The sequence below is a fragment of the Globicephala melas genome, chromosome 2 (genome assembly GCF_963455315.2).
Source record: "Globicephala melas chromosome 2, mGloMel1.2, whole genome shotgun sequence".
NCBI classification, from domain to species: domain Eukaryota; kingdom Metazoa; phylum Chordata; class Mammalia; order Artiodactyla; family Delphinidae; genus Globicephala; species Globicephala melas.
In genome coordinates, this window is record NC_083315.2 from 143605920 (window position 1) to 143625818 (window position 19899).

The 19899-nt window shown below is 36.9% G+C and overlaps 1 protein-coding gene and 1 non-coding gene across 5 annotated transcripts in view; both read left to right on the forward strand.

The window, feature by feature from the left end:
* Positions 1 to 19899, forward strand: part of RAD51B (RAD51 paralog B) — a 647199-nt gene that overhangs the window by 69683 nt on the left and 557617 nt on the right. Inside the window, exon 8 of one of the 4 annotated variants that reach the window (XM_070045062.1) lies at positions 6544 to 6837. The exons of the other annotated variants lie outside the window; for them this stretch is intronic. Coding sequence (XP_069901163.1) covers positions 6544 to 6816 — 273 coding nt within the window. The 3' untranslated portion in view covers positions 6817 to 6837. Of the gene's footprint in view, positions 1 to 6543; positions 6838 to 19899 lie in introns of those variants that run through there. 4 annotated transcript variants of the gene reach the window in all.
* On the forward strand, positions 6900 to 7006 carry LOC115852475 (U6 spliceosomal RNA). The gene has a single exon (XR_004039154.1). It is a non-coding gene; the product is annotated as a U6 spliceosomal RNA (small nuclear RNA).

Consider the following 19899-nt stretch of genomic DNA (forward strand, 5'->3'; position numbering starts at 1 on the left):
ATCTATGTTTCTGTTTTTGTGCCAGTACCATATTGTCTTGATTACTGTAGCTTTGTAGTACAGTCTGAAATCAGGGAGTCTGATTCCTCCAGCTCCGTTTCTATCCCGCAAGACTGCTTTGGCTATTTGGGGTCTTTTGTGTCTCCATACAAATTTTAAGATTTTTTTGTTCTAGTTCCGTAAAAAATGCCATTGGTAATTTGATAGGGATTGCACTGAATCTGTAGATTGCTTTGGGTAGTCTAGTCATTTTCACAATATTATTTTTTCCAATCCAAGAACATGGTATCTCTCTCCATCTGTTGGTATCATCTTTCATTTCTTTCATCAGTGTCTTATAGTTTTCTGCATACAGGTCTTTTGTCTCCCTAGGTAGGTTTATTCCTAGGTATTTTATTCTTTTTGCTGCAGTGGTAAATGGGAGTGTTTCCTTAATTTCTCTTTCAGAGTTTTCATCATTAGTGTATAGGAATGCAAGAGATTTCTGTGCATTAATTTTGTATCCTGCAACTTTACCAAATTCATTCATTAGCTCTAGTAGTTTTCTGGTGGCATCTTTAGGATTCTCTATGTATAGTATCATGTCATCTGCAAACAGTGACAGTTTTACTTCCTCTTTCCCAATTTGTATTCCTTTTATTTCTGTTTCTTCTCTGATTGTCGTGGCTAGGACTTCCAAATATGTTAAATAAGAGTGGTGCAAGTGGACATCCTTGTCTTGTTCCTGATCTGAGAGGAAATGCTTTCAGTTTTTCACCATTGAGGATGATGTTTGCTGTGGGTTTGTCGTATATGGCCTTTATTATGTTGAGGTAGGTTCCCTCTATGCCCACTTTCTGGAGAGTTTTTATCATAAATGGGTGTTGAATTTTGTCAAAAGCTTTTTCTGCATCTGTTGAGATGATCATATGGTTTTTATTCTTCAATTTCTTAATGTGGTGTATCACGTTGATTGATTTGTGTATATTGAAGAATCCTTGCATCCCTGTGATAAATCTCACTTGATTATGGTGTATGATCCTATTAATGTGTTGTTGGATTCTGTTTGCTAGTATTTTGTTGAGGATTTTAGCATCTATATTCATCAGTGATATTGGTCTCTTATTTTCTTTTTTTGTAGTATCTTTTTCTGGTTTTGGTATCAGAGTGATCATGGTCTCTTAGAGTGAGTTTGGGAGTGTTCCTTCCTCTGCAATATTTTGGAAGAGTTTGAGAAGGATGGGTGTTAGCTCTTCTGTAAATGTTTGATAGAATTCACCTGTGAAGCCATCTGGTCTGGACTTTTGTTCATTGGAAGATTTTTAATCACAGTTTCAATTTCATTACTTTTGATGTGTCTGTTCATATCTTCTGTTTCTTCCTTGTTCAATGTTGGGAGGTTATACCTTTCTAAGAATTTGTCCATTTCTCCAGGTTGTCCATTTTATTGGCATAGAGTTGCTTGTAGTAGTCTCTTAGGATGCTTTGTATTTCTGCGGTGTCTGTTGTAACTTCTCCTTTCTAATTTTAAATTTTATTGATTTGAGTCCTCTCCCTCTTTTTCTTGATGAGTCTGGCTAATGGTTTATCAATTTTGCTTATCTTCTCAAAGAAGCAGCTTTTAGTTTTATTGATCTTTGCTATTGTTTTCTTTGTTTCTATTTCATGTATTTCTGCTCTGATCGTTATGATTTCTTTCCTTCTGCTAACTTTGGGTTTTGCTTTTTCTTCTTTCTCTAGTTCCTTTAGGTGTAACGTTAGATTGTTTATTTGAGATATTTCTTGTGTCTTGTAGTAGGCTTGTATAGCTATTAACTTCCCTCTTAGAACTGCTTTTGCTGCATCCCATAGGTTTTGGATCATCGTGTTTTCATTGTCATTTTTCTCTATGTATATTTTGATTTCCTCTTTGATTTCTTCAGTGATTGCTTGGTTATATAGTAACGTATTGTTTAGCCTCCATGTGTTTGTGTTTTTTACGTTTTTTTCCCTGTAATTGATTTCTAATCTCATAGCGTTGTGGTCAGAAAAGATGCTTGATATGATTTCAATTTTCTTAAATTTACTGAGACTTGATTTGTGACCCACGATGTGATCTGTCCTGGAATATGTTCCATGTACACTTGAGAAGAAAGTGTAATCTGCTGTTTTTGGATGGAATGTCCTATAAATATCAATTAAATCTATCTGGTCTATTGTGTCATTTAAAGCTTGTGTTTCCTTATTAATTTTCTGTTTGGATGATCTGTCCATTTGTGTAAGTGAGGTGTTAAAGTCCCCCACTATTATTATATTTTTATTTTTATTTTTTTTTGCCGTACACGGGCCTCTCACTGTTGTGGCCTCTCCCGTTGCGGAGCACAGGCTCCGAACGCGCAGGCTCAGCGGCCATGGTTCACAGGCCCAACCGCTCCGTGGCATGTGGGATCTTCCCGGACGGGGGCACGAACCCATGTCCTCTGCATCGGCAGGCGGACTCTCAACCACTGTGCCACCAGGGAAGCCCCCCCACTATTATTGTGTCACTGTCGATTTCCTCTTTTATAGCTGTTAGCAGTTGCCTTATATATTGAGGTGCTCCTATGTTGGGTGCCTATATATTTATAATTGTTATATCTTTTTCTTTGATTGATCCGTTGATCATTATGTAGTGTCCTTCCTTTTCTCTTGTAACATTCTTTATTTTAAATTCTATTTTATCTGTTATGAGTATTGCTACTCCAGCTTTCTTTTGATTTCCATTTGCATGGAATATCTCTTTCTATCCCCTCACTTTCAGTCTGTGTGTGTCGCTAGGTCTGAAGTGGGTCTCTTCTAGACAGCATATATATGGGTCTTGTTTTTGTATCCATTCAGCGAGCCTGTGTCTTTTGGTTGGAGCATTTAATCCATTCACGTTTAAGGTAATTATCGATATGTATGTTCCTATTACCATTTTCTTAATCGTTTGTGTTTGTTTTTGTTGGTCCTTTTCTTCTCTTGTGTTTCCCACTTAGAGAAGGTCCTTTAGCATTTGCTGTAGAGCTGGTTTCATGCTGCTGAATTCTCTTAGCTTTAGCTTGTCTGTAGAGCTTTTGATTTCTCCATCGAATCTGAATGACATCCTTGCCAGGTAGAGTAATCTTGGTTGTATGTTCTTCTCTTTCATCACTTTAAGTATATCATGCCATTCCCTTCTAGCTTGTAGAGTTTCTGCTGAGAAATCAATTGTTAACCTTATGGGAGTTTCCTTTTATGTTATTTGTCGTTTTTCCCTTGCTGCTTTCAATAATTTTTCTTTGTCTTTAGTTTTTGCCAATTTGATTACTATGTGTCTCGGCGTGTTTCTCCTTGGTTTATTCTGTATGGGACTCATTGCACTTCCTGGACTTGGGTGGCTATTTCCTTCCCCATGTTTGGGAAGTTTTCGACTATAATCTCTTCAAAGATTTTCTCGGGTCCTCTCTCTCTCTCTTCTCCTTCTGCGACCCCTATAATGAGAATGTTGTTGAGTTTAATGTTGTCCCAGAGGTCTCTTAGGCTGTCTTCATTTCTTTTCATTCTTTTTTCTTTATTCTGTTCTGCAGCAGTGAATTCCACCATTCTGTCTTCCAGGTCACTTATCCGTTCTTCTGCCTCAGTTATTCTGCTATTGATTCCTTCTAGTGTAGTTTTCATTTCAATTATTGTATTGTTCATCTCTGTTTGTTTGTTCTTTAATTCTTCTAGGTCTTTGTTAAACATTTCTTTCATCTTCTCGATCTTTGCCTCCATTGTTTTTCCGAGGTCCTGGGTCATCTTCACTATCATTATTCTTAATTCTTTTTCTGGAAGGTTGCCTATCTCCACTTCATTTAGTTGTTTTTCTGGGTTTTTTTTTCTTGTTCCTTCTTCTGGTACATAGCCCTCTGCCTTTTCATTTTGTGTATCTTTCTATGAATGTGGTTTTTGTTTGACAGGCTGCAGGATTGTAGTTCTTCTTGCTTCTGTTGTCTGCCCTCTGGTAGATGAGGTTATCTAAGAGGCTTGTGCAGGTTTCCTGATGGGAGAGACTGGTGGTGGGTAGAGTTGGCTGTTGCTCTGGTGGGAAGAGTTCAGTAAAACTTTATTCTGCTTGCCTGCTGATGGGTGGGGCTCGGTCCCCTCGCTGTTGGTTGTTTGGTCTGAGGTGACCCAACACTGGAGCCTTCCCTGGGCTGTTTTGTGGGGCTAATGGCAGATTCTGGGAGGGCTCACGCCAAGGAGTACTTCCCAGAACTTCTGCTGCCAGTGTCCTTGTCGTCACAGTGAGACACAGCCACCCCCCGTCTCTGCAGGAGAACCCCCAACACTAGCAGTTAAGTCTGGTTCAGTCGCTATGGGGTCACTGCTCCTTTCCCTGAGTCCTGATGCGTACAATACTTTGTGTGTGCCCTCCAGGAGTGGAGTCTCTGTTTACCCCAGTCCTGTCGAAGTCCTGAAATCAAATCCCACTAGCCTTCAAAGTCTGATTCTCTAGGAATTTCTCCTCCCATTGCCAGAACCTCCCACAGGTTCTGAAGCCTGACGTGGGGCTCAGAACTTTTACTCCAGTGGGTGGTCAGTCACTCTTCTTAATCACACTCCCAACAATGCGTACAAAACTCTGTGCTAGGCACTATGAGATCATAATGATGAATAAAACATAATCTTTTCCCTTAAGGCATGTATAAATAAGTTAATTGTAGGAGACAGATAGCTTTCTGTGGTGTAATGGAGAATGAAATAAGTACCTTGTCTACTGTTGTTTTTCTGTTTCTAACAGATTTGTAAATACCTTGGTACCCCCTTCTCTGTCCTTTACTTGGGACTACAGATTACGCAGAGAGAAATAAAGGGAGGTAACATAGATCTTCCTAGGCTCCAGCTAAATTCTATCACATCTAACCTTGACCCTTACTGTCCATTCTCATTCATAAAGAGAGTGTTCTTTTGGAGACAGATAGTCGTTAAACTGATAAAGGATAAGCATAATTCGAAAGTTGAGTTGGTAGGAAGAAGTTAGAGATGAAAGCAAGTTGCAGCTCTTAGATTTTAGTGTTCCTTTGCACATATTACATGGTGCCTTGATGTGTTTGTAGAATTTTCCAGTTGAGAATCTTAAGGTTGTGGTTGAGTGGCAAACTTCAATTCTCAAGTCAGAACAGAGATGCAGAGAAATGAGGTGTTTTATCCAAGACTGCTCAAGACGTATTTGCATAACTGAATACTATCACTTGCTACTTCTCTCTTGGATTATTATTGCAGTGTGTTAATTGGTCTGCCTATCTCTTTTTCTGTCTAGGTACCTACATAATTTTCCTAAAGTATATCTCTGATCTCATCCTCTGATTAGAAGCATTGCATGGCACCATCTTTTTTATGGAATAAATCTACTAGAGTATCATCACTATGAGGGCAGAGAACTTAGCTGTTCTGTTCACACTTGTGTCCTTTGCATCTAGGATGGTACGTGGCACAGAGTAGTTACACCAATCAGTATTTGTTGAATGATTCAGTCCAAGTTCCTGATAGGATATTCAAAGTTCGCTTTCATATGCTTCCAACCTACGCCTGCTACCTGTCTCTTTGGTGCTGGCTGCTGGTCTATCCCTGTCACCCTCTGTTTATTCTAGCTGTGGATGCCCTTCTCTTTCATCTCTTCCTTTCTAAACTTTACTCTTCTTTCATGTCTGAGCTCTCAAGTTTTCTCTCTTTTCTGAGATTTTTGTGTCACTTGATTTTTAGATACCAATTGATTCTACACACAGGTTTGAGCCTCAATCAATTCTATCTTCTTTTGTAATACATATGGTCTTAACTTCTTAATTGGAACTTTAATCATTTATTGCTTTGCAGTGTTACTTAAATTTTTGTATGTTCATGTCTGAGCTCCTTAGTTATATTAGGAAGCTCCCTGAAAACAGAGCTATTTTTATGTATCCTTTAGAGCTGCTTATATAGAATAGTATCCATATTGAATAGTGTCTTAGATTAAGTGTCCAGTATATATTTGTAGAATGATTGTATCACTTTTTCTAGTCATGCAATTTATGAAATGCATATTTAATTAAGTGCCTACCTGAGCTCTTACAATACCTAAAGGGAAAACATTCTAACATTCTTTATAAAAAGTGAAAAGATACTTGGAAACTAAACTTTGGTCTCTCCCCCATCCCTTTCCTTCTCCTTTAAAATTGATTTGTTCATAATTTGAAAACTCCATACCTTTAATTTAATATGATATATGAACTTCTGTGAGACATCATCAATCAGGATTTTATACAAAGAGCTGTGATCATCAAGGTGGGAATTTAACATTAGTGCTCTGTATATACTATTACTCTAATGCCTTATTTAGAAGTTTAATAATATTGGATGATATTCTATTTTATGATTTTTAACTTATCAAAGGAGAGCATTGTAGAGAAATGGGATCTTGAGTTTAATGGAGTACTAACAGCTCACTGTTTGATTAAATTCAAATAAACAATTTGAAATACAATCTTGGCTATATGAGAGGTTGCTCAAAGGATACTCTCTTGTGTTTTTTTTTTTCTTTTTTTTTTTTTGTTTCTTTTCTTGCAGTACGCGGGCCTCTCACCGCTGTGGCCTCTCCCGTTGCGGAGCACAGCTCCGGACGCGCAGGCCCAGCGGCCATGGCTCACGGGCCCAGCCGCTCCGCGGCATGTGGGATCCTCCCGGACCGGGGCTCGAACCGGTGTCCCCTGCATCGGCAGGCGGACTCCCAACCACTGCGCCACCAGGGAAGCCCCCTCTCTTGTGTTTTTTAAAGACAAAAATTATTTCTTTGGTTCATATTATTGTATGTCCTTTGTCTATCTTGAATGTGTTCATTGAGCTAATTCCACTTAACTTCCAAGTACATACATGTTGATATGTTGTTAGTGTTTTAATTTTACACTTTTAAAAACTTTGTATTAGTGCTCGCTTCGGCAGCACATATACTAAAATTGGAACGATACAGAGAAGATTAGCATGGCCCCTGCGCAAGGATGACACACAAATTCGTGAAATGTTCCATATTTTTGTCTGTCATACAGAGTGAAGTAAGTCAGAAACAGAAAAACAAATACCGTATGCTAACACATATTTATGGAATCTAAAAAAAAATGGTTCTGAAGAACCTAGGGGCAGGACAGGCATAAAGACGCAGACATAGAGAATGGACTTGAGGACACAGGGAGGGGGAAGGGTAAGTGGGGGCGAAGTGAGAGAGTGGCATGGACATATATACACTACCAAATGTAAAATAGATAGCTAGTGGGAAGCAGCCGCATAGCACAGGGAGATCAGCTTGGTGCTTTGTGACCACCTAGAGGGGTGGGATATGGAGGGTGGGAGGGAGACATAAGAGGGAGGGGATATGAGGATATATGTATACATATAGCTGATTCACTTTGTTATACAGGAGAAACTAACACAACATTGTGAAGCAATTATACTACAATAAAGATGTTAAAAAAAACAACTTTGTATTAAAAAAATTTTTTATTCCGAGCTTAATTCTTTAACATCCTAAATCTTGATTTCTTTTTGGAAGCTTCTAGTTTTATCATTTCTGTTTTTCATCAGTTTGTTTAGCCAGTAACTTTATTTCTCAGATAATTTATAATTTTAGTAGAGCTAGAAGTCCTAGGCAAAGTTTTAGTCTTAAAAGAAAACAACTTTAATTACTGCAGTTAGAGTGTTTTCCTTTATTGAGTATAAGAATTAAAGTAGGCATATAATTGACTTTATAAGACTTAAGGACATTTTCCAAACATTTGAGTCTATGTAAACACATAACAGCTGTAGTTTAAAGGTTTTAACTGTCTTCCAATACAACTAAAATAATTTAAAATAGAGGATATTAAAAGTTAGGTATTTCTTTTGTTTTTCTAAGTATAACTGATTTTTTTTAAAAGATTATTTATTTGGCTACGTTGGGTCTTCATTGCTCTGCATGGGCTTTCTCTAGTTGCCACAAGCAGGGGCTACTCTTCGTTGTGGTGCGTGGGCTTCTCATTGTGGTGGCTTATCTCGTTGCGGAGCACAGGCTCAGTACTGCGGGTTTCAGTAGCTGTGGCATGTGGGCTCAGTAGTTGTGGCTCGTGGCCTCCAGAGTGCAGGCTCAGTAGTTGTGGTGCACGGACTTAGTTGCTCCGCGGTATGTGGGAGCTTCCTGGCCCAGGGCTTGAACCCGTGTCCCCTGCATTGGCAGGCAGATTCTTAATCACTGCACCACCAGGAAAGCCCTCTTACTTGTTTTGATTCTCTTGATGTTGATTCAGTCTCTGCTGGGAAGTGTCTTATTAAAAATAAAACATTAAATCAAATGATAGCTTTTTAATCCCTAATACTATTTTGATTGTTATAGGAGAGAAAAATAAATATATGTGGGTAGAAGGAGAACAACTGTTCTCGTTCTTACCATTAACGGTTTGAAAACCTAAACTTCTTTTAAAAGTTGATCATAAATGTTTGGGTTTTGAAGTCCCTTTTAAGATCAAGGACCTTATTTAGTATCTCAGAGTTTGTATTGTTTTACTGGCAAAAGTATGTAGTTGTTGAAATTGGTCTAGTTTATTTAAATCATCTTGAAATACTTGAAAGACTGTAAATTATAAACAGCTGTACCTTATCGAGTACTTACTTTGTTCCAGGTATTGTAGTGAGTACATTTCAAACATTTTTCATTTAATATGTTAAATAACTTTATGAGGTAGGTTATATTATTCCTGTTTTATAGTTGAAGAAATTGAGGTTTGTAAGGGTTAAATAACTTTCCCAGAACCACACGGCTAGGTAAGTGGAAAGGGTAGGACTCAGATATGTCTGATTCCAATGCACATGTTTTTATTTCCAGTGGAACTTTGCTTCCTAATGCAGTTGTCAAAATTATTTTGCTCCCTTACTTATTGTAATACTAAAAGCTGTTCAATACTCAGAATTCTTTCTTCCAAGCCTTTTTCAATGGGAAGTCTCACACTTTGCTTAATGCTTTGACTGTTGTTTGGAAGTGTAATGGTAGAAATGCTTCTCTGTTAGTCGTATTGGTATTTCAAGTAAAAGAAATATTTGAATACTTGCAGCTTTGATTGCTTTTCCACTGCATATAAATTGTACATGTATGTTGAGTATAATTTAATGCCTTTTATCTGCTAGTGAATGTGCTAAAGACTTGTTGGGTTTCTATATTTTCCAGCTGGAATTGGCCAGTCATAGCTTAAATCCTGTGGTAAGTATGCTCTCTTAGGAAAGTAATTCCTAAACACTTGTACTTTGTACCTCTCTTAGGGGACATCTGAAGTACAGACAGCCTCCTAAGATTTTGCTTTGAGGTTTAATGAAGACTTAATATGTGCTGTGACCGGACAGGAGACATTTCAGTTTCATGGCATTTCCAGATGTGTCCCGTAAAATTGAGTGTTCATGAATTTAATTAAAAGTTCCTAGGAACTTACAACTTAAGGTAGTTTTTATAAGCATCATGACTCAAAGGATCTTTAGTGTATATATTTGAGGGAGGGACAGTTTTGACTTGAACTGGAATAAAGTGATGCTTATAGTTACGATAACCAAAGTGCAGTATTTTAAAGCAATACTGAAAATGTTATAATGTGAAAAGTTTTTTTTTTAATGCTCCTAGTTTAAAGTTACTGCAGTTGGTTTCATTTCTTAGACTATATTGTAATGAATCTCTCTTCTGTTTTTCTTTGTGATCTTTAGCTTAGTTTACTGGGTTGTCCAATGACTTGAGACTAGCCTGCTCTACAGCCTTAGAAATGACAGTTCTCTGTTCAACAATAGACCTCTCCTTTCACTTTTCTCTTCCCATCTTTGGGAATCATGCTTTGAAGAAGTAAACATTTTATAGAAATAGCAAGATGCAGTAGAAAGTACCCCAGAATTTCAAGTCAGAAGATATGAGTTTAAGTACCAAATGTATTTCAACTGTGTGATTATGGACCAGTCAATTCTCCTTCCTCAGCCTCAATATCCTTATCTGTAGAAAGGGCATAAAAGTTCTTGCCTCATAAGCTTTAATTTTATTATTACTAATAATAGTAATATTATTACTAATACTGTAGTAGATGAATAATAGTAAACACATATTGCTCAATTACTAACTTACAGAGATTTTTACAGTTAACAAAGCACTCATATATAATAATTTTATAGGAAGATCTATCTATCTATGAAAGGACTTTGTAAATTCTGAAGCACTATGTGAGTATTAGTTGATATTTTCATAACCAACCGAAGTGGCTGTTTTCAGCTTTAGTTATTAGAATGATGAATCAGAGTTGTTTAAATTTAGGTGACATTTCTGTTTAGCTAAAATAAACGTTTTGGAATGTTTTCTGACTAGTGTTAAGATTTATTTTTAAGTTAAATTGCAATAACATCTGATCTCTATATTACTCTTCTCATTGTTTAAAGAAATAGAGACTCGCTGAAAATCATGAGTGGTCAGGAGTACTTGGGGGCTAGTGTCATTTCTAGGAACTACAGTAGTGTTACTGTTCCACTAAGAGTAAGTTTATCATTTATTGCTAAATCAGTGTGATTATTTAAAAATAAATATTTAGCACTTTATGTTCACAAAGTACCCTGCAGTTGTTAATTAGCCTGCATCAGTGTTTATCTCTATAAAAGTCTGAGCTAGTGCCTGTATTGGTCAGCTTTGTACAGGATTTCCAAACACCATTGTGATGACTCAGTCTAACTCTGGGGTCAGTTGATATTTGTCTGTATACTGCAGGGCATTGTCAAAGCTTATTCCATTGTTCAGTCACACCATCATTTTCCCAGAGAAATTATTCTGAAAAAAAAAAAACTGAAGAAAAAAATTATAAAACCTTTTCTGTGCGTTTGTTTCAGAACCTCACAGTTTCTAGGACCTAGAAGTTCTTTCTAAAGTATAACCTAAATATTTCCCTTCAGAAGTTAAATAGCTAATAGTTTTAAGGTAACTACCGATTAAGGCATTTTGTAATGAAATAGTCTTTGCCTTCAAGACTCTTATATATTCTACTAAGTGGATGTAAGACACATATTTAAGAAAATGTCAGTGTTGGTATGAGGTAGTAGATGATGAGTACTAACCAAGTGGTTGTGGCATGTACTGCTAGTTGCCTACCCAGTACTCACTTTCATCCTCCCATTGTTAATGGACCCTGATTATGTTTTGGTGGCAGTGTGTCCACCTTAGCTAAGTTCATGGCAATCATGTTCCCTGATTTCCCAGGTTCTTTGCAGCTGAAGATGGTCATGTGACCCAGTTCTGGCCAATCGTATCTGTTTTAGTTCTCTATTGCTGCTTAATAAATTATTCCAAAATGTAGTGACTTAAAACAACAAATATCATTTATTATTTCTCCTGTGGGTCAAGAATTCATATAAAACCAGTGGTGACCACTTGTCTCTGTTCCACAATTTCTGAGGCTGCAGCTAGAAGACTCAAGACTGGGGACTGGGATTGTATTGATGTGAAAAGACTCCTTCCTGTTGTTTGGAAGTTAATGCTTGTGTTTGCTGCAAGCCCAGCTGGAATATTCACATGTGGTCTCATCGTGGTTTCTGGGTTCTAAGAGTTTCCTGAGAGAGAGCCCCCCAGATGGAAGCTGTATTCTTTTTATGATGGTGCCTCAGAAGTCACATATTATCACTTCTGCTGTACTCTGTTGGTCAAAACTATCACAAGTCCCCCTTTCAGATTCGAAGGGAGAGAATATGACCTCTCAGTTGGAGAAGTACCTATCACATTGTAAAAAGAACACGTGGGCTGGGATAAATATGATGGTGTGGCCACCTTTGGAAAATACAGTTTGCCACCACATTTAAGTGAAGACTTATTAGTAGGGAATGGGAAGCTTCTCAGGAAGCTTTTACTTTCCAGATAAAAGGGAAGTGATATTTCTGGCATGGTCCTTTGTTGCTTGTCCCTTCTTCCTGTCTTGAAGGAGCAGCAATCATCTGTGCTCATGATGTGATAAACCAATACACTAAGGATGTTGACGTCATTGGATGTCAGCCCTGGACTGTCTGCTTTCAGACGTTTTCTTATATGAGACAAATAAATACCTATTCACTTAAAGTGCTGTAGAGAGGTTTTCAGTTTTTTAATAGCCAGTCATAATCCCGAGATCTTAATGGTTGTCAATATTGAGTGTGCATAGAAATCACCTGGAGGGCTTGTTAGGGCTGACTTAAAGGGAGAGATGGAACTTGGGCTAGACAGGTAAAATTTGGACAGTTAGGATTAGGGAAGCAATTCAAGTATTACAAATGGAATGAGCGAATACATAAAAGCAAAAAAAGTGTAAATTTTCTTTTAAACTTCCGTTAAGTTAATCAGCTTACTCAGAGCAGCAGTTTTTACTGAGGGTAGGAAATTAGGTTAAATGGGAAATAATAACTAGATTAAGGAGGCCCTTGGAGGCCAGAGAGACATTTCTTTTTCATTTTGTAGGTAGTTAGATGCCCATAACTTATTCATCAAAGGCTTGTACTCTTTGACCAACATTTGCTCATTTCCCCCACCCCAGCCCCTGTTAATCACCATTCTACTCTCTGTTTCTCTGAGTTTGACTTTTTTTTTTTTTTTAAAGATTCCGCATATAAGTGAGGTCATACAGTATTTGTTTTTTTGTATCTGCCTTTTTCACTTAACATAAGGTCCTCCAGGTTAATCCATGTTATTGCATATGACAGAATTTCCCTCTTTCTTATGACTGAACAATATTCATTCATTGGTTGACACTTAGGTTGTTTCTGTACCTTGGCTATTGTGAAAAATAATACCCTTAAAATTTTTATCTTTCACTAGATTTGTGTAGTGCAGAATTATGTAGTGACTTGAATTAGGTACCAATTAGAATTCAAGTTGAATAGCATTGATCCACATCTGGAGATAGCTTTGTATAATAATTTATATTGTACATCATAGGTCTGATTTTGAATTAATAGTTCTCCCTTTATAACGTTAGTGCCGAATACAAGATAGAATCCTTTATAAAATAGTGAGCCTAACCTGTAAAATGATCACATTCCTTTAGTATTAGTAGTTTTAAAAAGAAGTCTCTCCTGTTAGTATATTATGACTGAGATGTTTGCCAAGTTTTTCTTAGGAGCAACTGTTGTGCAAGCTTTGAGCCCATATAGTTGACTCTAGCCTTTGCTTTCTGTTTACTAGCAGGGAGTGTTTTTTCTAGAGAATATTAAATTTCCTGAGTCTAGAAGTTCTGCGAGGTAGAGCAACATTGACGGTCAGATCACACAGCCCACATTTTTGGTATTGCTTTCAGAGACCTCTGACGCAGTTTTTGTGACCCTGATTTTTGTTTAAACTAAATAGTAGTTGTTTCGCATTTGTGACAAATCTTGTGGCTAAGTCTTTTTTAGACAGTTTTCTCCACAAATTGTTAGTCTGTGTTATTAAAGGGAAGTGTTTTTTTTTTTAAACAGTTTTATTGAGTTATAATTTACATACCATATAATTCACCCTAGGAGGAAGCCTTGCTTCCATGGAAAGATTGATAGATTTGAGACCAAAGCTCACATTTATCTATCCATTCATTTATTTATTTATATATCCCACATTATGAATTTATTTTCTATGTTACTGCTAGGCTACTATATATTCTATTGCCATTATTATTCTTATTATGCTATAATCTTATGCATTCTGTAGTAATAAACTTCTTTGTCATTTTAGATTGATAAGTATTTTGAAATTATTTTTATAGTTATACTGTAATATGAATTCTAATAGATGAAAGAGCTTTGAAAGCCATCCTACAAAAGATAGTAAAGATTTTGATGATTTCCCGGTCTAATGAGATTTCTAACAGCTGGAAAAGTTGATGCACTGGATTCAGAACCAAATGATAACATTGATGGGATGAGGGAGGAAAATATTTATTTATATTGGATGTTGTTTATAGCCTACTAAGCATCTGTTCCTCTTTCTTCCTTCCTAACGGACCCATGATTTTTTCAGGATTCCTCTACTTCCATGTAACCAATAAGCATCAGGAAAGCTGATTTCACCTCAGTTCAGGGGTGGGCCTGGTTGGTCCAAAGGTTACTTTGCCGCTTGGTGGTTCAGGGATGAGCACATGACCTAATCCTTGCAAATAGGATGCAAGGAAATTTTTTTAAGCTTTGGGGCTGTTCTTCCTTGCTCTTAAGAGAGATCCATGGGAAGCCCCTCTGTATCTTCTGTGGAACATGACCAAGGAAACATGTAGCCCTGATTACTGTTATCATCCATACAGTACCCAAGAAGGTGGAGCCAACCTTAAGATGAAGCTGACATTTTGGAGATAGATAAGCTATGGGTTCTTTTTTTTTTTTTTTAAATATTTATTTGGTTGTGTTGGGTCTTAGTTGCATCAGGCAGGCTCCTTAGTTGCAGCTCGTAGGCTCCTTAGTTGTGGCATGTGAACTCTCAGTTGCGGCATGCATGTGGGATCTAGTTCCCTGACCAGGGATGGAACCCAGGCCCCCTGCATTGGGAGTGCAGAGTCTTAACCACTGTGCCACCTGGGAAGTCCCAAGCTATGGGTTCTTGATGACATTATTGAACAGTCTTATCTCTGGGTTTCCAGATATGTTAATCTATGTATTTCTTTATGGTTTAAATCCCTGGTATGGAAACTGTGGTCCATGGACTGGCATCATCAGCATCACCTGTGAGCTTGTTGGAAATGAAGAATTTCAGGCCCTACCCTAGTCCTACTGAATCAGAATACACACAAAAGCTGGAGAAGTGTTATTTTAAGCCACTTTGAGTTTTTGTTTACTTACCAATGAAAGCATCCTACTATGACATTGTAGAGTTTTTTCTCGAAGGAGCTACAGCCTCCTCCAAGCATGCCATGTAGAAATAATGGGGTTGGGGGAGGCATCATTTCTGATTGTAAAAGAAACAGCATTTACTGAATCATGATACAGAGTTTAAAAAATTCTCATCACACTTTGACTGATGTATGGGTTTTTTGGGTTGTTTTCATAGTTATTTTTAGATGAAACCTAAAACTGAAGTCCTTACTACTTGTGGTCACAAAGACCCTAATGTTATTTTTGGCGAGTCAGGAGATGTGCGCTTAGCTGTGCTGGCTGAAAGCCAGCTCGGAGAGTTGCATCTTACCTCCCCTGGGATTACCCCTTCCATTCTCTCCTCAGTCCCATTCCTATTTCAACTAGTTAGAGTTTTGTACTGCATTTCTATTCCAGAACCATTAACCCATTAACCTCTGGGGAGTTCTTCTTGCAAACTGCTGCTTTTTAGACCAGATGTATGTTTCAGTTACATGAATAGAGAAAATAATTTTGTCCCCCTGCTGTAAATTGTAAATTATTGGTATATATGAGGGTTAAAGATAGCATGAGTAAATTAAATCCACTAGCAATTTAGGAATTTTATTTTAGAATTTTTTTTCTTCCACTTTTTGTGCAGAATGACATGCAGCATTCCAAAAAAGCAAAACAGATTATAAAATTATACTTCTTCTTTGTCCATTTTTCTAGAGGCCTTAATGAGCCTGTGGCAGGATAAATTGGATAATTCAATTCACAAATTAGTTGATCATTTATGTAATTAATTGAGGATGAATGGTATCTGGTATGCTTTACAGTGAGAACTAGCAAAGGTCTGTATTTAATCAGAAAGTTGCTAGCTCTAAAAGGAGTACTTTTAATGGTAATACCACTATGCCAATTGATTTTATTATTGTTCTTGGCTGAGTTTTTACTGTGTTAGGCATTATGTTAGTTACTATGAAAATTTCTCTCTGATCCTTAGAATTACTCTAAAAGGTAGACCATTTTATCCACATTTTAGACATGATAAAATTGAGGCTAGAGGGAGTAAGTAACACTCCCAAGATCATATAGTTAGAGCCCAGGACTGGTGCACCCAAGCTCATTCGGGTCCTCAAGGAGTTTGATTTCTACTGAGTGGGAGACTGACATGTAAACAGTACACTGTAATACAATGAGAGATAAAGTAACATTTTTAAATGAAGAAAAATTTAAAGATAGAGATACAAATGTAGAGGAAGAGGGGATTAATTCTAATCCGGAAGAGCATGAAAAAGGTAATTCATCTTCCTTCCTATTTCTTTAGTTCCTTGATAAGCTTCTCCTGACTTCTCTCATTCTCTTAATGGTATCACCAGTTTTTTTCAGTAATCAAGACTCAGAACCTTTGATATGTTGATTTTCTTCATATTCTCACATTTTATCAATCTGTAAAGTCTTTTAGTTTTTTTTTGTTTGTTTGTTCATCTTTTTTTTTTAATATTACCAGCTAAAGACTTCTATTTTATAAGTATTTTTTAAAGAAATGATTTATTGGTTCTATTGGAAGCATTCCTTTTTACGATGTTTTTTTTAACATCTTTATTGGAGTATAATTGCTTTACAGTGGTGTGTTAGTTTCTGCGTTATAACAAAGTGAATCAGTTATACATATACACGTTCCCATTTCTCTTCCCTCCTGCGTCTCCCTCCCTCCCACCCTCCCTATCCCACCCCTCTAGGTGGTCCTGTTCATTCCCACTTCTATAAAGCCTAGTTTTATCTATCACTGTATCATGTAGGCCAGTAGTTATCAACCTTTGGTGCACCTAAGATTCATCTAATGGTGCTTTGTCAATGTACAAATAGATTTGATTCATTAATTTTTGGTCACAGGTGATTCTGACACACCTCAAAGTTGAGAACCAATTACCTAGGGCAGTGGTCCTCAAAATTTGATCTGGGACTCCCCAGGGTAGGGTGGGTGTCCCTGAAAATCTCTCAGGAGTATGCAAAGTCATAACTATCAATATTTTCATCGTTGTACTAAGATGTTATTTGCTTTTTTCATTGTCACTGATGGTGAAAAAACAATGAAGGGTAAATTTGTAGTGCTTTACTCAAATTAAGACAGTACTGCCAAACTATATTAGTAATCATTGCATTCTTCACTGCTACACACTTGTGAAAGAAATCTAGTTTTGCTTAAGAATGTCCTTAATGAATCAGTGAAAATTATTAATTTCATTAAATCTTACCACTTGAGTACATGTTGTATTATTACTCTATTTGACAATGCATGTGTGCATTCTGAAGTACAATGGTCTCAAGGAGGAGCACTTTTGCAGTTGTTTGAGAGCTAAACTATTTTTTTTCATGGAACACCATTAAAAAAAAAAAGACTGATAGACAAACTGTGGTTATTCAAGACTTTGATATCTGGCAGAAGTTTTCCCAAAAATGAACAAACAGAATTTTATTATCTCTAGTGGTGAAATTTAAGCTTCCAAGCAAAAATGAAAATGTGGAAAAAACTTCCCAATACTTGAAGACTTTTCTGATGAGATTCATGGTGTTTGAAATGTGTTGACATTGGAAGGATAAACAATATATTCCACATGACCAATGCAACAGAGCCCCAAAAGTTCACTGACAGTAGTTCAAGTAGCAACTAACCTTTTCTCTACATCCTCACCAACATTTGCAATTTTTTTTTAACATCTTTACAACATTTGTTATTTGTGTTCTTTTTGATGATAGCCGTTCTTACAGGTGTGAAGTGATATCTCATTGTGGTTTTGATTTGCCTTTAAAAAATGACCACTTGTTGAGCTTTGGTGTACTATCAAGGAAGAATATCTATAGGTATCTGTAAAAGCTATTGAAACACTTCTTTTTCCAACTACATATCTGAGGCCAGATTATCTTCAGATACATTAACCAAAACTATGCATTGTAACAGATTGCAGAAGTAGATGTGAGAGTCTAGCCATCTTTGATTGTGATTTACAGACATATAAAACAGTGCCACTCTTCACAAATTTTTTTGGAAAATACATTTATTGTTCATAAAAAATGTGGTAAGTTAAAATGCAATGAGTTTATTATTATTGTCTTAAAATAAATGAGTAGATAGGCACTTAGTTTTAATTTCTAATATGGTAGATATCAGTATCTAACATGGTAAATATCAACATATAAAAAAGCTCCTTGGGAACTGCATTAATTTTTAAGCGTGTAACAGAGTCTGTAGTGGGTTGAGTGGTCCCCAAAAAGATATGTTCAAGTTGTAATCCCTGGTCCTTTATTTGGAGACAGGATCTCAGCAGTTGTATTCAAGTTAAAATGAGGATATGGTGGATTAGGGTGGGCTCTAAATCCAATTACTGGTGTCTTTATAAGAGAAGGAAGAAGGAGATTTGAATACAGAGACACAGAGGAGATCTATAGGGAAGAATGCCGCGTGAAGACAGAGGCAGAGATTGGAGTGATGCAGCTAGAAGCCAAGGAACACCTAGGATTGCCAGGAGCCACCAAAGCTCGAAAGAGGCAAACATTCTTCTTTAGAACCTTCAAAGGAGTGTGACCCTGCCGATACCTTGATTTCAGACTTCTAGCCTCCAGAATTGTGAGAATATCCTTCTGTTGTGTTAAGCCACCCCATTTGCGGTACTTTGTTATGATAGCCTAGAAAAGTAATACAGGATCTTGAAATCAAAAAGTTTGAGAATCTCTAACCTAGGCTACCCACCTCTCTTTTTTTCCAGATTTTGTCCTGTCAGTACTGCCTGCTCACTACTGCCAGGTTACTTGCCCTGAAACAATTACTATGCTTCCCTTATTAAGAAAATGTCAGTGAGGTTTTAAAATTACCTTTCAAATAAAGTTCAAACTCTTTAGTTTGTGTTCAAAGCCATCTATAATCTGGCTCTAACATAGTTTTCCAAATTTGTGTCCCACATTTTCCTAAGATACTATACCCTTTGGAATATTCATTTGAGTGTGCATTCAATCATGCATTCATTTGTTCATTCACTTGTTTATTCAACAGAAAAAAAGTACCCGTTCTGAGTTTTTATTCTAATAGTGTGTTGTCTAGTATGGTAAGCACTAGCCATAGGTGGCTATTCGTTTTAAGTTAAATAAACTTAAATAAAACTAAAAATTCAGTTCTTTAGTCTCAGCGGCTGCATGTGACTGGTGACTGCTGTACTGGACAGCACAGATATAGAACATGTCCACTTTGTAGAAAGTTCTTTTAGATAGTGCTATTCTTATAAATAGTCTACTCCCTTCACCTTGCCCTCAAATTGCCTTGCATTTTACTTCCTCTTCATCACTCCTAATATGCCCTTCCCTGCACTGGCTCTGCCCACCACACACCCCATGCCTTTCCTCCAATTCCCTGGCATATCAAAGTCTACTTTTGGTTCTGACTTAAATAATTCTTTTAAGATTACTTGAGCTGGATATAATCCCTTATTTCTATTTCTGTAACACTAATTCTGCGATATGTTTGTCCTGACCTGTATTTGTCACCTGGCATGTAAGATAAACAGTTATGGTATCTTTCCTACTAAGCTCATTGAGGGTAGGAACCTTGTCTAATAGACTGGGACACATTAATCATCATATTGTAAATAGAAGAAAAGAAAAAAAACCCAGACAGATGAAGTAAATGTTTAGTGAATATATTAATTTTAAAATCTTAATTTGTACTAAAAAATCCTCTCAGGCACTTCCGTATGGTGGTTAGGATGCCTTAGGAATAAGAATTATACTTCTATAGTATTTTTCTTCTTTTTGTCTCCTGTTTCAGAACCAATGGATGTCTCATAAGCTCTTCAAATTCTTTGTGTCTAAAACTCAACTTCAAATGCATGAGTGGCTTCTATTGGCCAAAGATGAGAAAATTTGAGTCTCAAAAATGAAACAAAACACCCTACACAATTGATTGAAACACATTTAATACATAAAATAATATATATCACAATGATAAAAGGAGAAATACCTAACATCTCACTGGGAACCATTGGAGAAACTAGGGCACTAATTCCTTAGTCTGAAAATTGGCAATTTAAAGGAAAGAATTCAGCATTTGCCCTATCTTCTGTATTAGCTATACTTCAGGGA